Genomic DNA, 13443 nt, shown 5'->3' with positions numbered 1-13443 from the left:
TGCAACAGTGCAGGAGAAGGCACAATGACACTTGGACAAAGAAAATGTCTTCAGTGGAATGTGGGGTCCTGACAGATTATTTCCCCTACCAACCATTCAGATTAACTCCTTTTGAAAAATGCCAGAATGAAGAATTTGGTTTTAAACATTTAACATTTGTATTTTAATTTCAGATCAGGTTATGCTTTCATGGAAAATACTGGAGATCTTTGTCTTGCATATATGATAATTTCGCCATCATGCTAGCAAAATTCTACTATAACCGATAATGCTTAACAAAGACTTCTTCCCCTGTGAGGAGTTCTGAAATTTTTCCCATTTCCGTGCCATCCGTCTCCTAAAATATACTGACTGCTCTCCACCATATTTTACCAGTAACCATTATTTAAGTGAACTTAGAAGGCTGCTTTACCTGGAAGCAGTAATAAATCGGACCCTATCCTCATCCATTCACACTTTCAAGCATGAATCGTGCGTTATGAGCAATGAGAACAACGGGTCTTTTGTTTTTGCTCCCTAACAAACTGCACAAGATCAACAGTCACTTTAATGGATATCAGCTAGCTCAACAAAAACCAAAGAGTCATATCTGACTCACCTGCTACACAGAAAATTGACTGTATTAGTCCTTTGAAAGGTGACCAAACAGGTAGATGATAGTAAACCGGTTGATGTGGTGTATATGGATTTCAGCAAGGCATTCGATAAGGTTCCCCACAATAGGCTATTGTACAAAATGCGGAGGAATGGAATTGTGGGAGATATAGCAGTTTGGATCGGAAATTGGCTTGCTGAAACAAGACAGAGGGTGGTAGTTGATGGGAAATGTTCATCCTGGAGACCAGTTACTCGTGGTGTACCGCAAGGGTCGGTGTTGGGTTCACTGCTGTTTGTCATTTTTATAAATGACCTGGATGAGGGCGTAGAAGGATGGGTTAGTAGATTTGCAGACGACACCAAGGTCGGTGGAGTTGTGGATAGTGACGAAGGATGCTGTAGGTTGCAGAGAGACATAGATAAGCTGCAGAGCTGGGCTGAGAGGTGGCAAATGGAGTTTAATGCAGACAAGTGTGAGGTGATGCACTTTGGTAGGAGTAACCAGAAGGCAAAGTACAGGGCTAATGGTAAGATTCTTAATAGTGTAGATGAGCAGAGAGATCTTGGTGTCCATGTACACAGATCTTTGAAAGTTGCCACCCAGGTTGACAGGGCTGTTAAGAAGGCATACAGTGTTTTAGCTTTTATTAATAGAGGGGTCGAGTTCCAGAACCAAGAGGTTATGGTGAAGCTGTACAAAACTCTGGTGTGGCCGCACCTGGAATATTGTGTACAGTTCTGGTCACCGCATTATAAGGAGGATGTGGAAGCTTTGGAAAGGGTGCAGAGGAAATTTACTAGGATGTTGCCTGGTAAGGAGGGAAGGTTTTATGAGGAAAGGCTGAGGGACTTGAGGCTGTTTTTATTAGAGAGAAGGTGGTTAAGAGATGACTTAATTGAAACATATAAAATAATCAGAGGGTTAGATAGGGTGAGCCTTTTTCCTAGGATGGTGACGGCGAGCACGAGGGGACACAGCTTTAAATTGAGGGGTGAAAGATTTAGGACAGATGTCAGAGGTAGTTTCTTTACTCAGAGAGTAGTAAGGGAATGGAATGCTTTGCCAGCAACGGTAGTAGATTCGCCAACTTTAGGTACATTTAAGTCGTCATTGGATAAGCATATGGACGTACATGGAATAGTGTAGGTTAGATGGGCTTGAGATCGGTATGACAGGTCAGCACAACATCGAGGGCCGAAGGGCCTGTACTGTGCTGTAATGTTCTATGTTCTATCAGGGGAAACTAATGTCTTAATACATCATGTAATAAGAACAAAGCAAAACCGTGTCAAAAAAAAACCCAGATCTCAGTGCAGGTAACTTTATAAAGTCAGATATCATTGACATACCAGCAAAGTCTTTGACATTAACATCAGCACCCTGACTGATGAGCTCCTTTACTTGCTTGGTCTCACCACGAATTGCTGCCATGTGTAATGGAGTTTCTCCTCGTTCATTACGTTTATTAACTTTGTCTTTCTGTCTAGATGAGGAGCTTGGAGTCTTCTTCTGCCCTGGTGTTGCCTGAGATGGGTGGTTTGGAGTAGAATCTAGTAAGGAGATAAATTAAAATCTGTTCAGTAACTGTTGTAAACTGTTGTAATGTGCCAAACTGTCCAAGTTACAGTTATTCCAAAGATCAGTTTGGCCTCATTGATGATGCGCAAAAAAAAGTGTGTACTCTGTGCAGTCATTTCTTAAGGGTATAATTTTCTTGTCCTTCTTTCCAAGAAATTCTTTTCCCTTTACACTAGCAGCAACAATAGTCAGGAGGATGATGAACTGATGTCTACCAACGCTGGTCTAAAATTGACTTGAGATTAAGGATTCACTGGAATGACAAATCTTATTTTATGACTGACAGTAATTACTTGTCTACATTCTACCTCATGTTTTTTGAAAACGAAGACTGAACTGAAACAGCTACATAAAAGTTTTCTGCATTTCTCATTGACCTTGTCAGAACCAAGAGACTTGACACAGTTGTCTTAACTATTGCACCCAAGTGAGAAAATTCATAAACCTGACTAGGGAGAGAATGCTTGGAATGGTGTAGTCCTTGCTCTTGGGGTTGGCAGGGTGTTACCAGTGTCAGGTCTATTGCCTTAGGAAACAGAACAAAGGCAGTTTCAGGCCGATGGATGGATGCAGGTTATGTGAAAGGATCATCTCTGAGATCGGCAACTTAATCTAGCCATGAAAGAAACAATAAAAGAAAACAACAAAAATCACTCCAGGCCTTACTGCCAAAGTATCTGAAAAAAAAATCCCAATTTTCCTTCTAAGCCAACACAAGTCACCTTTAAGCTTCCTGGTCCCTTATACTACTGATGCCAACCTACTGTAGGGCCATTTATTGCCTGGGCCAATCGATATTCCTCTAATGGTGCCCTATCCCTCCAATATATCCCCTGGTGGTAATTTCATGTAATGCACGCAACCCATATCCCCACCCACATCTTTTACACTCAGATCTCCCTCATTCCAGATTGAAGGGATCTGCCTCCCCCTTTCTCCCTATTTATTTCAGAGCCCTCTTCCCCCTCCCCCTTTTCTGATGAAGGGCCTAGGCCCGAAACGTCAGCTTTTGTGCTCCTAAGGTGCTGCTTGGCCTGCTATGTTCATCCAGCTCCACACTTTATTGTCTAAAATTAAGTTTGGAGATTTAATTGTTTCACAGCTCAACAATTTAGTTTAGTCACATTTTACACACATTTACTTTTTAAAAATCCTAAGCAGCACTTCACTGTTGCCAATGTTGCCTCTCCCTGTCTAAAAGGGGTATTCTTTCTCTCCAAATAACATGTGCAGCTCAGACTTTTCCTGGAAAGTGTAAAGCCCATAAAAGTTAGGCAAATATTTTGTTATTGAATCTGACATCAGTGTCAGGAGTGGAAGTTGACATCACTTCATTCCAAGGGCAGTTCAGATGCTTTTGGGCGATCAAAGTGTTCATATTCCATTACATATGGCCACACTGGTAGCTTGTGAAGCCCATGTCACCACCAGTTTGTGCAGGTCAGAGATTTTGGTGCCATATTTAAAGGCACCCATCAGCCATTCAACATTCTCTATAAGCCAGTAGCATCACGTGTACTCTTTACACCGGGTGCCTGGTCCTTCCGCTTTTGCCCAACCAGCATGCCATCTTGACTCTCTCACACCCTTCCCTTCCACCCCCACGCCCCTGCCCAGCTAGCCTCTTTGACCCATATGGCTCACAATTAGCCGCCTTCTCTCAGTCATCCTCAGTGCTTTATGCAACTTGGACTACTGTCACTGAAATGTCAATCATGGGAAGGCTTAGGTGAGTGCTCCCCGAAGATAACAAGATGTGGCCACTCACTCTAAAGTCCAGAAAGTACAGTTGTTGCACACTTCAATAAGCAGTTGGGAACAAGAAGGTAAATATTACTTGGTTAGAGTGCTTAATTGGGAAGGGGAACTTAATTCTAATGATCTGACCTTTAAATAAGTATACACAAGATGGACAGCTCAATAAGCTTTTATAATTCCAAAACCTAGCTTCTAAAGCTCACTCCACCATCTAGACTCTGAATTTTCCCTCTTGGACAACTAATTTGCCTGTCAGCCTCTCTTCTTGCTCCTGGGAGCAGCAAAAAGTTCCATCCATTATTTGGATTTCCACTTGCAAAAACTGGATTTGTTTGAAGACACTTTTAAACATGTAGCTGCTTCTTAATAACAGATTTGCAAACTACAACCCACTACTGTTCCCCATCCCAATGATAACTGTGGGTGCTGGTTTCAGGGGCAGGACTTCCAGAATGGATGCTTTGGTGCCACCTGACTGAGCAACGTATGTTAGTCTACGTGGAAATCTACAATTATGAGTTTACAGCTTCATGTACATCAAATCATTTAAATGGCACAATGGCTATGTCATGATAGCACAAGGATTGAAAACAAAAATGAGAGAGATGGGTGATGGGAGGATGGGTGGAGGAAGAGAAGAAGATAGAGAAAAGAAAATGGCACGAGAACCAAAGCAAGAATCAGGAGCACAACAACTGAATGGATTTTCTTATACAACATTTTTGATACCTGAAAGATTAGATCAGAAGCTAAATGGTGTAAGTTAACATTCTTTATCAGTTCTCAAAACCAGATTTAAGTTCAACTCAGAGTGATCGCACTTTGAATGAAGACACTTGCGTATCAAAACTCTTCTGTCGAATGAGTTTGTACAGTTTATGGTCAAGCATACCACAATGCAAAAAGGTCTGTTAGCTTTCAGGATGGCTTACTGATTCATTCACATTAAGAAGGTGATCAGCTTATGAACTATTCACTGCCCTTAAACACTATCTTGAAACCACACTGAAAAGGTATGGATGTGAAAACCGGTGTGAAAATTCTGGGCTCAGCTACGATCTCCTATAGCTTCACACTTGCTAAGGTATCAATAAAATTTAGAAGTGGGGAAGGTGGAGAAGGATAATTGGCCACGAGCCCTAGTGATGGTTAACCTACGGATAGGCGGAGAATAGACAATGCATTAAGATATTACCGAGATAGGAGAGCAACTTTAGCAATCAACTTTAACGACACATATGGTCAGAATGTAAACTGTCAGATATGCAAAACGTTAAGGCATACTGTCAACAATTGTGTAATCCGATTGACATTAACAAAGATCTATGCGCTATTTGAATATAGATGACCATTATAACTCTTACACTTTTTGAAATATACCACCAAATAATATTAATTCACCATTATTTTATCAGGACGCTGATGGGTTCCATGCCCAACAGTTATTGTGGTATCTTGCACTCATCTCTAATATCATGACTGGGAATAAACTAGTACGTATGAGCCTGTCAAATTCAGAATTTTGGAAAACGGTATGTGAATACGGGTCCAACTTGGAAGAAAACGCTTTCTGAAACAAAAGCACATATAATGTTTCTTTCTGTTGGTCCAGCAAGACACACAGGTGACAGCTTCCATGAGCTCACTTTATGGGCATCAACGAGTGTGGAATTAAATAGGTCTCACTTTCTGAATTTGCTGGAGCAGTAGAATCTTATCTGACGATTTTTGCTTGCCACTTACTGTGTTCTTCAAATTGTACCATAGAATCCATTATTCCAACATGCTCTGCAGTAACTAAATAATGGCACAGCAGTGTGTACCAGTGGATGTTGAAAGGCATTCGCCCATATGATAATACATATTTATACTTTTTCCTATTACTATTGTAAACCTGACTCCACCCCAAAAGCATGCTATTTTATTCATTTCAGGATTTATTTTGTTTTAATGAGAGATCAAAAGAACTGAAGGGTCACAAAAGGTGAGCAAAGATTTTACTGAACGTATTTTCTGGAATAATTATTTTTCCCATGAGCTATGTAATGCCTCAGTGAAGGCTTAGCCTAAACCTTGTTGTTATGTATCTCGTTTAGAAGCCTCAAATTTAAATAATGACAGAACATTTATTTTTGCCTCTAAGGATTAGATAAGGTAAGTATAAGAAAGATGTTCCTGTTGACTGGGGAGTCCAGAACCAAGGAACACAGTTTAAGAATGCAGCAAAGCACATTTAAAATTAAGAGGAGATGAAACTTGATCACCAGAAAACAGTGAACCTGTGGAACTCTGCCACAGGGCGTGTTTGAGGGTAAAACGGTGAATGTTTTCAAAGAGGAGTTAGATATAGTCCTTGGGTGAGTGGGATCAAAGGTTGTGGGGAGAAAGGGGAACAGGGTACCGAGTTGGTTGATCAACTGTGATCATTATGAATGGTGGAGTGAGCTCAAGGGGCTGAAGGGCCAACGTCTGCTCCTATTTCCGATGTTGCTCCATAATTTTGTTTCATTTATTAATCATTCTGTAGAAGAACTTCCCGGAGTTGCTCAAGTTCTACCAATGAACTGCATCCTTCTGCCAATCCTAAGTTAGTTCAAAGCACTAATATTCTTCAACCTTTAAATATATTACCTTGTATGCCTTTACATCGATCTGTCAATTGCCTGTGTTAGAACTGACAGACCAAAACTTCTTCAGTCAGCAGTTCATGTTCTTCTCTAATTTGGTGCAGCACAAGATGTATGATTGGCAATAACAAGGTTCCTTTGACTTTCATTTGGATGTAACACTCAGCATTCTTTGTTTAAGTAATTGTTATTTCAGTGACTGGCCAGGCTGAATTCCATTTTTAGTTGCCCTTATCGCAATCATAGTCATACAGCACAGATCCTTTAATCCGACTTGTCAACGCTGACCAAGTTTCCCAAACTATATGAATCCCACTTGCCTATGTTTGGCCCATATGCCTCTAAACTGTTCCTATTCATGTGTCATCCAAATGTCTCTTCAATGTTGTAATTGTACCTGGACCTTCCTCTGGAAGCTCATTCCACATACTAACCACCCTGTCTCAAAAGGTTATCCCCCATGTTTCTTAAATCTTTCTCCGCTCACCTTAAAATATGCCCGCTCCTAGTTTTGAACCACTATATAAAAGACCTTTGTTATTCACCTTAACTAAACCCCTTCATTTTATTTGAAGCTTAAGCAGCTGATAACTTATTTTTGAAGATGGTCACCTTACAGGTAATGAATATAAAAGGGAGTAGTGCCTACCTGGCAACTGAGGACCACGAGACACTTACTCCTGGCACCATGAGGTACTTCGTTTCCAGTGCTCTGGTCAGGATTTAAACTAATTTGGTAAGGGGCTGGGAAACAGGACACCGCATTAGAATGGGTTAAGGAGATGCACAAGGAACTGGCAGGGACACAGAAGTAGGAGTAACAAACTCTTGGTATTAGATGGGTGGGATTGGTTCATTTGCTTGGCTGGTTTCTGAAACAGTCACACCAACAGCGTGGGTTCAATTCGCACACCAGCCGAGGGTTACCGTGAAGGTCCCACCTTCTCTCCTCGGCACCCCCCCCTTGGCTGAGGTAAAGTGACTCTCAGGTTAAATCAATCCAATAAGAGACGACAATCTAACCACTGCCTCTTGAAATTTAATTGTGTTACATCACAAACCCCCACTACCAACATCCTTGGGGTTGCTACTCCTATTCCTAATGTCTTAAGTGCACTTGGCAGAGCTAATTTTGCTTCTATTCTCTCAAACCAATTCTACAAAAACTTGTGAATTAGATCGAAAGCTATTTTCGTGTTTTTTTTATTTCCAGCTACTCATAACCATACATGGGCAAATGGATTTCTATAGTGCGGGAAGATTCAAAATTACCTTCAGGGACAATGCTCCCTTTTGTTCCATGACATTACAAAATCTCCCAGTAGCTGGGCAAAACTCCATAAAATGGCTGTACAGTTAAGACCCAGGTGCTGCTTGCATGCCCACGTCTGTCTTCAGCATGCTGCTGTATCCCAGTGAATAACAGCACAAATTCGAGGAACATCTCATCTTCAGACAGGCACTTTACAGCCTTTTGAACTTAATATTAGAGGTTCAATACTGTTAAACTGTAAACCATCTCTTCCCTTTCTTTTAGCTGGTTATCATGTCCTCTGCCCATCCCAGTTACTGTCGTTTCAAGTCTGGCAGGAGACACACCATTGTTCAGGCATTCTCAATTTTCGATCACTTAATCTGAACTATCAACATGTTTTCTCCAGTAGCACCCCACATCCACAACCTGCAGCTCTCCTCCCCCAAACTATAGCATAAATGCTGTTCCCTCCACACTTCACTTCAGCTCTAACGAAGAGTCAACTTGACTCAAAACATTAGCTCGCTTTCTCTCCACAGATGCTGTCTGACCCAATGTGATCTCCAGCATTTGTTGCTTTCAGTGTATTTTCCAGCATCTGCAATAATTTGTTCCTGCTCAAAGTGACTGACAGACCTTGTCTGGCCCACTGAATGAAGCTTGACCTTTACCAACATGATACAACTTATATTTTAAAAAACTGAAAACAAAAACTTAATCACTTATGGGATGTGGATGTCACTGGCTAGACCACCATCTCTTGTCGCTCTTTCTGCCCTTAATGCACCCATCTCATGTCCCTCACCCCCCTGCAGCTATACAATCTTCTGGCAGTAGCAAACATAAAATACTACTTTAGGATAAAATTTGAGTTATTCTGGTAAATCGATTGATTAAATTAACAATGCCAAATTATCTAATTCTTCGAAGATAATAGATGACATCAAACATTACAGGTAATGTATAAGATTAGATCTTCTGCATACATACCCCCATTCCCAATATTAAATGAAATATCAAGATCTCTCCAAATATTACATCTGAAAGGGACTAGGATTGACCTGCTGTAAACTGTGTGTGGACGGTGTCAAGAAAATGAAAAAGATTATATCTCTGGTTAGCAATCTACAGAGTTTTCCTCATTTATTCAACTTCTCCATGGGAGCCAGAAGTAAACCAGAATAGCATGTAATAGCTGAACAATGTTTTCGATATTAATGATCGATGAGATCAGCATAGCTAGCCAGAGCATCAAGACATATTACACCTAACAGAAGAATCAGTAAAATAATACTGATAAGACATGAAGCCACTGCAGAATCAGTGAGAAAACAAAATCAAATCAAATATATAGGAACGGCACAATTCTATTTCTTGTACAGCAAAACTGATTCCTAGTGGTTATGAGTTGGGGCCTAAAATTGGATTCTACCCAAAGTTAGACTGGGTTTCACAACAGAGCAACGACAAAGATTCCGGACTTGAAATGTGAAAAAACAGGAAAGGACAAAGACCATGTCCAAAAATTATGCTATCCAAAGGCTGGAGAATTCAGATTCTCACATGGAAAATATATTTTAGTCAACCTGTTTAGATGCATGACAACAAATCTGGGGTAGGTAGGACTTGAACCTAGACTTACTGGCCCATTATCACTGTGCCGAGAGATCTCTAGATTTGTACATCGATGCTTGCTGACTGAAGAAAAATAACTATATATGAAAATATAAAAAGAGCAGAAAATCTAAATACACACAACCAAACAAAAAAACCAGAACATTTCTTTCCAGTACTGTAAGACACAGTGCTAATGATTGTGTGTTTTTGGTAATAATGAAGGAAAGGATGGGTCAGCTACCTGCACATTTTTAAAGTTTGCCACTGGCATTTCTCTTTAGCAGTTTTTCTGCATGCAAATGATGTGAGTTGAGCTTGGATTAATGTCTCATTTGTCAGTCATCACCTCACCTTCCCCAGGCATGATACCTGTATTAAACAAATTTTGCTCGCAGGTTGAAAGTATGACATTTCATTCCTTTTTCAGTTTGTTGGCACTTCTCTCTAATGTTTCTTATCCCTTTCCACACAATTATTCAAAACAAGTTATTACTACTTAATTTTGTGTGTTTTATTGAATAGCTGGTCATAGAATCACAGTATTCCTACAGTGTGGAAAGAGACCATTCGGCCCACATTGACCCTCTGCAGAGCATCCCACCCAGACCCAAGAATCGAATCAGAGTGCCTGGTGCTGTCAGGCAGTAGTGTTAGCCACCGAGACACTTTGCCACCTACTTATGTAGTCTTAGGTCTGCCCCTTCATATCAGAGGCAATGAGTGAAAAGGGACATTCTCTCCCACGTTATAGTTATTGGATCTTAGACATCGATAACAGAAGTAAAAGCTTGTATTACTATAAAGATGTCAAAGTTTTACCATGTCTGTTCCACATAGAACAATGCCAAGAAATTTCAAGCAATTGCTTACTTGGCAAAATATTGATTAAATTCTTGCTAGTAAAATTGCTGATTCGTAATGAAGTGTCATACCAGGCCAACTGCAACATCCCGGAATCACACAAGTGGTCTGCTTCACCTGTGATTTCAGATATGCTTCAGCAGGAAATTCAGTCATGACAAACCAGAGGAACTGCTGCCTAAGGAACAGTACACAAGTGAGGGGAATCAGCACTTCCAGAAGAGATGGGAAGAAAACTGGGCAAAATCTGAATGACGCAAACATGTGTCAGTCAATCACACACTTTCTCCAAAATGCCTTAAGATGCAAGTTATCTGTAAAATGTCTATTTAGGAAGCTTACTGTTTTATAATGGATAATTGAGTACTTGCAACCAGGATCACTTTCAGTTAATAAAATGAGAGGCTGGATGAACACAACAGGCCAAGCAGCATCTCAGGAGCACAAAAGCTGACGTTTCGGGCCTAGGCCCTTCATCAGAGAAGGGTCTAGGCCCGAAACGTCAGCTTTTGTGCTCCTGAGATGCTGCTGGGCCTGCTGTGTTCATCCAGCCTCACATTTTATTATCTTGGATTCTCCAGCATCTGCAGTTCCCATTATCACTTTCAGTTAACTTTGTTCATAAGTGTTTGAAGAGCTTTACCTATTTTCACAGCACATCGTGTTTGCCAATCGTAAAAAGTTTGTTATAATTAATTTACGATAGTATATACCAAACCAGCTCATAAGTTCTTGTTCCTTACGAGCTCATAAACATTATACAAATATACAATTTAATAAAAAAATATGGTTGGTATGACCTGGACTGTTATCTCTTGCAGTCATCTGCATCACTAGAGCCATCTGCTGACGTTCCGATAATGGATACCCGATAAGTATGCCGCCAAGTGTGGCTTTGCAAACGGGAACAGTTTTTTTGTTTCCGGGCTCCTTTTTCATTTTCTTTTTCTCAGGACCTTCCTTTTCTGAAATTTGTTTTTAAAAAAAGGTTACATTTTAATAAAACATTGATTTCTAAAAACTTGCATGATTTCCTTAGTTCATCTGGCTACAAAAATTTAATCAAAGCGCAATCTACGAAAATCTACGAAATGCAACGAATGAAAAACAATTCAAAATTTACCAGTTCCATAGAGTTTACCTTTATCTCAAGGGGACTGTATTACAGAGGAAATTATCATTGTGTACCTACAGAATCTGGTTCAGGCCATATCTGGAGTACTGTATTAAGTTTTGGACATTGAGAGTTAGGAGAACTATATTGATCTTGGAGACAGCCTGGTGCAGATTCAACACAATTATAAGGTTTAAGAAGGCGAAAATAAGGACAGGTTGAACAAACATGTTTTGCGTTCCTTGGATATTGAAGAATCTCAATTTAGTTGAGGCACTGAGAACATTTAAAAGGATTTCACACGGAGGAATTATTTCCTGTGCTATGGAAATCAATAATATGGGAACAAATAGCCTCTTTCTAATTTTAAAATTAAGAATATAATCAGGAAGCACCCTGTTCAGGCAAGGGTAGCAAAAATTTGTCTTTTCCCCCCCAAAAGGTCTGAAGATGCTGGTAGATTTGCAATCTTTGCGAGACTGAAGATTAACAAGATTTTATTCGGCAAGGCCTTCAAGGAACTTGCAATTAAGGCAGGCAAATGGAATTAAAACATCTGGATCAACTGTGTTTTAACTGAAAAGTAAACAGGTTGGAGGGGCCGTGTGGGCTAATCCAGTCTTAAACTATGCCAATGTCAATGAATAATTAAAACAGATCGAGTAAACCGCCTAAACGTTAAATGAATATCCTCTTGATCCTCTCTTTTCCCCCTGGGAAGATGCCTGGTTTACATTTGGCATTTGTCTCGCAGTCTACTATGTAAAATGATAAGAATATGCCTATGTCCAATCACTTCATATTAGTGCATTACTGAGAGGGGAATTTGATCAATATACAGTTTAGGATTGTGCTCTTGAATAATCTTAGCATCACTATCATTTGAATAGCTGGCAGAACAGATAACACACAACAGGAATTAAGGCGTATGCCAAAAAATTAGACAAAAACACATAACTCAAGTAAGTAATACCACATTCAGATTAGCGTAATTTATTTTAATCAATAGGTCACGATTTTTAAATCTGCAAGATATTTTACAGCATTTTACAACCTTCCATTTCAGTTTTAGAACCTCCAAGGAAAATTAAAGTGAAAAATGTTATAAACTATACCAATTTGTGTGATTAAAATTACAGGACATTCTCAAAGACAATGTGTATATTAAATTATTCAATATGTATATTAATTTTGAAATGGTACAAAATGAAATTGAAATCGTGTACAATACAGCTCAGTAATGTCTCAATGTAACTCATTTCCAACTTACAATTCAATTTTTAGAACCTGCAGCTCGAGTCACAAAACGGAAAGCACATGATCAGTTTCCAAAACGTTTTATTCTCAATTAGAAAATCAGAAAACTTCATATCAACTCTACTGGAATCAAACAGTGATTTTTTCAATTACATCATTGAGACAAAATATTTGAAAACATTCCCCAGTTTAGGTTATTTTGATGAGCACTAGTTTATGAACAATCTACACCATGACCAAGAAACATTTGTGAACGTTTCTTTCTATTTATCAATTCTCTCTCAAAATTTGTCTGGGTATGCCGAAGTAGGGCAATGTTTTATTATCCATAAATGCTCATTCAAGGCAGAATTTGCATATTTAGGGACAGTAGTATAAAAATGGCTGAGTTAGGATAACTTGGACATCAGTAAATTGCATTGTTACTTAACAGACAGGGAATGCACGTGTTAAATTATCCCCTTGTAGAACAGAAAATTTGGCTGAGAGGCATATGACAGCTGACGCAGTGATTAATTGATTTCTTGTAGACACAATAGACCCTTGGATCAGTACTGTATTACACGACCTCGAATGGAACATTAATTGTATCACTGGATGAACACAGCAGGCCAAGCAGCATCTCAGGAGCACAAGCTTTTGTGTTCATCCAGCCTCACATTTTATTATCTTGGATTCTCCAGCATCTGCAGTTCCCATTATCTCTATCTCATTAATTGTATCACTTGACTTTAAGCATATCTAAGCTAAAAATAGCAAAATTATGTTATCATGGATA

General features: G+C 39.6%; 1 protein-coding gene across 8 annotated transcripts in view; it reads right to left on the bottom strand.

The window, feature by feature from the left end:
- ankrd12 (ankyrin repeat domain 12) overlaps positions 1 to 13443 on the bottom strand; it is a 164522-nt gene that overhangs the window by 29088 nt on the left and 121991 nt on the right. For 7 of the 8 annotated variants that reach the window (XM_059646222.1, XM_048528545.2, XM_048528549.2 and 4 more), the window contains 2 exons: positions 11095 to 11259; positions 1948 to 2148 (listed from right to left, as the gene is read on the bottom strand). In XM_059646222.1, the coding sequence (XP_059502205.1) occupies positions 1948 to 2148; positions 11095 to 11259 (366 nt within the window). The remainder of the gene's footprint in view (positions 1 to 1947; positions 2149 to 11094; positions 11260 to 13443) is intronic. The other variant, XM_048528554.2, reaches the window with a different exon arrangement.

Source organism: Stegostoma tigrinum, chromosome 5, assembly GCF_030684315.1.
Source record: "Stegostoma tigrinum isolate sSteTig4 chromosome 5, sSteTig4.hap1, whole genome shotgun sequence".
Lineage (NCBI taxonomy): Eukaryota > Metazoa > Chordata > Chondrichthyes > Orectolobiformes > Stegostomatidae > Stegostoma > Stegostoma tigrinum.
Note: the sequence above shows the minus strand (reverse complement) of the source record. Positions and strands in the feature narration are given on the sequence as shown.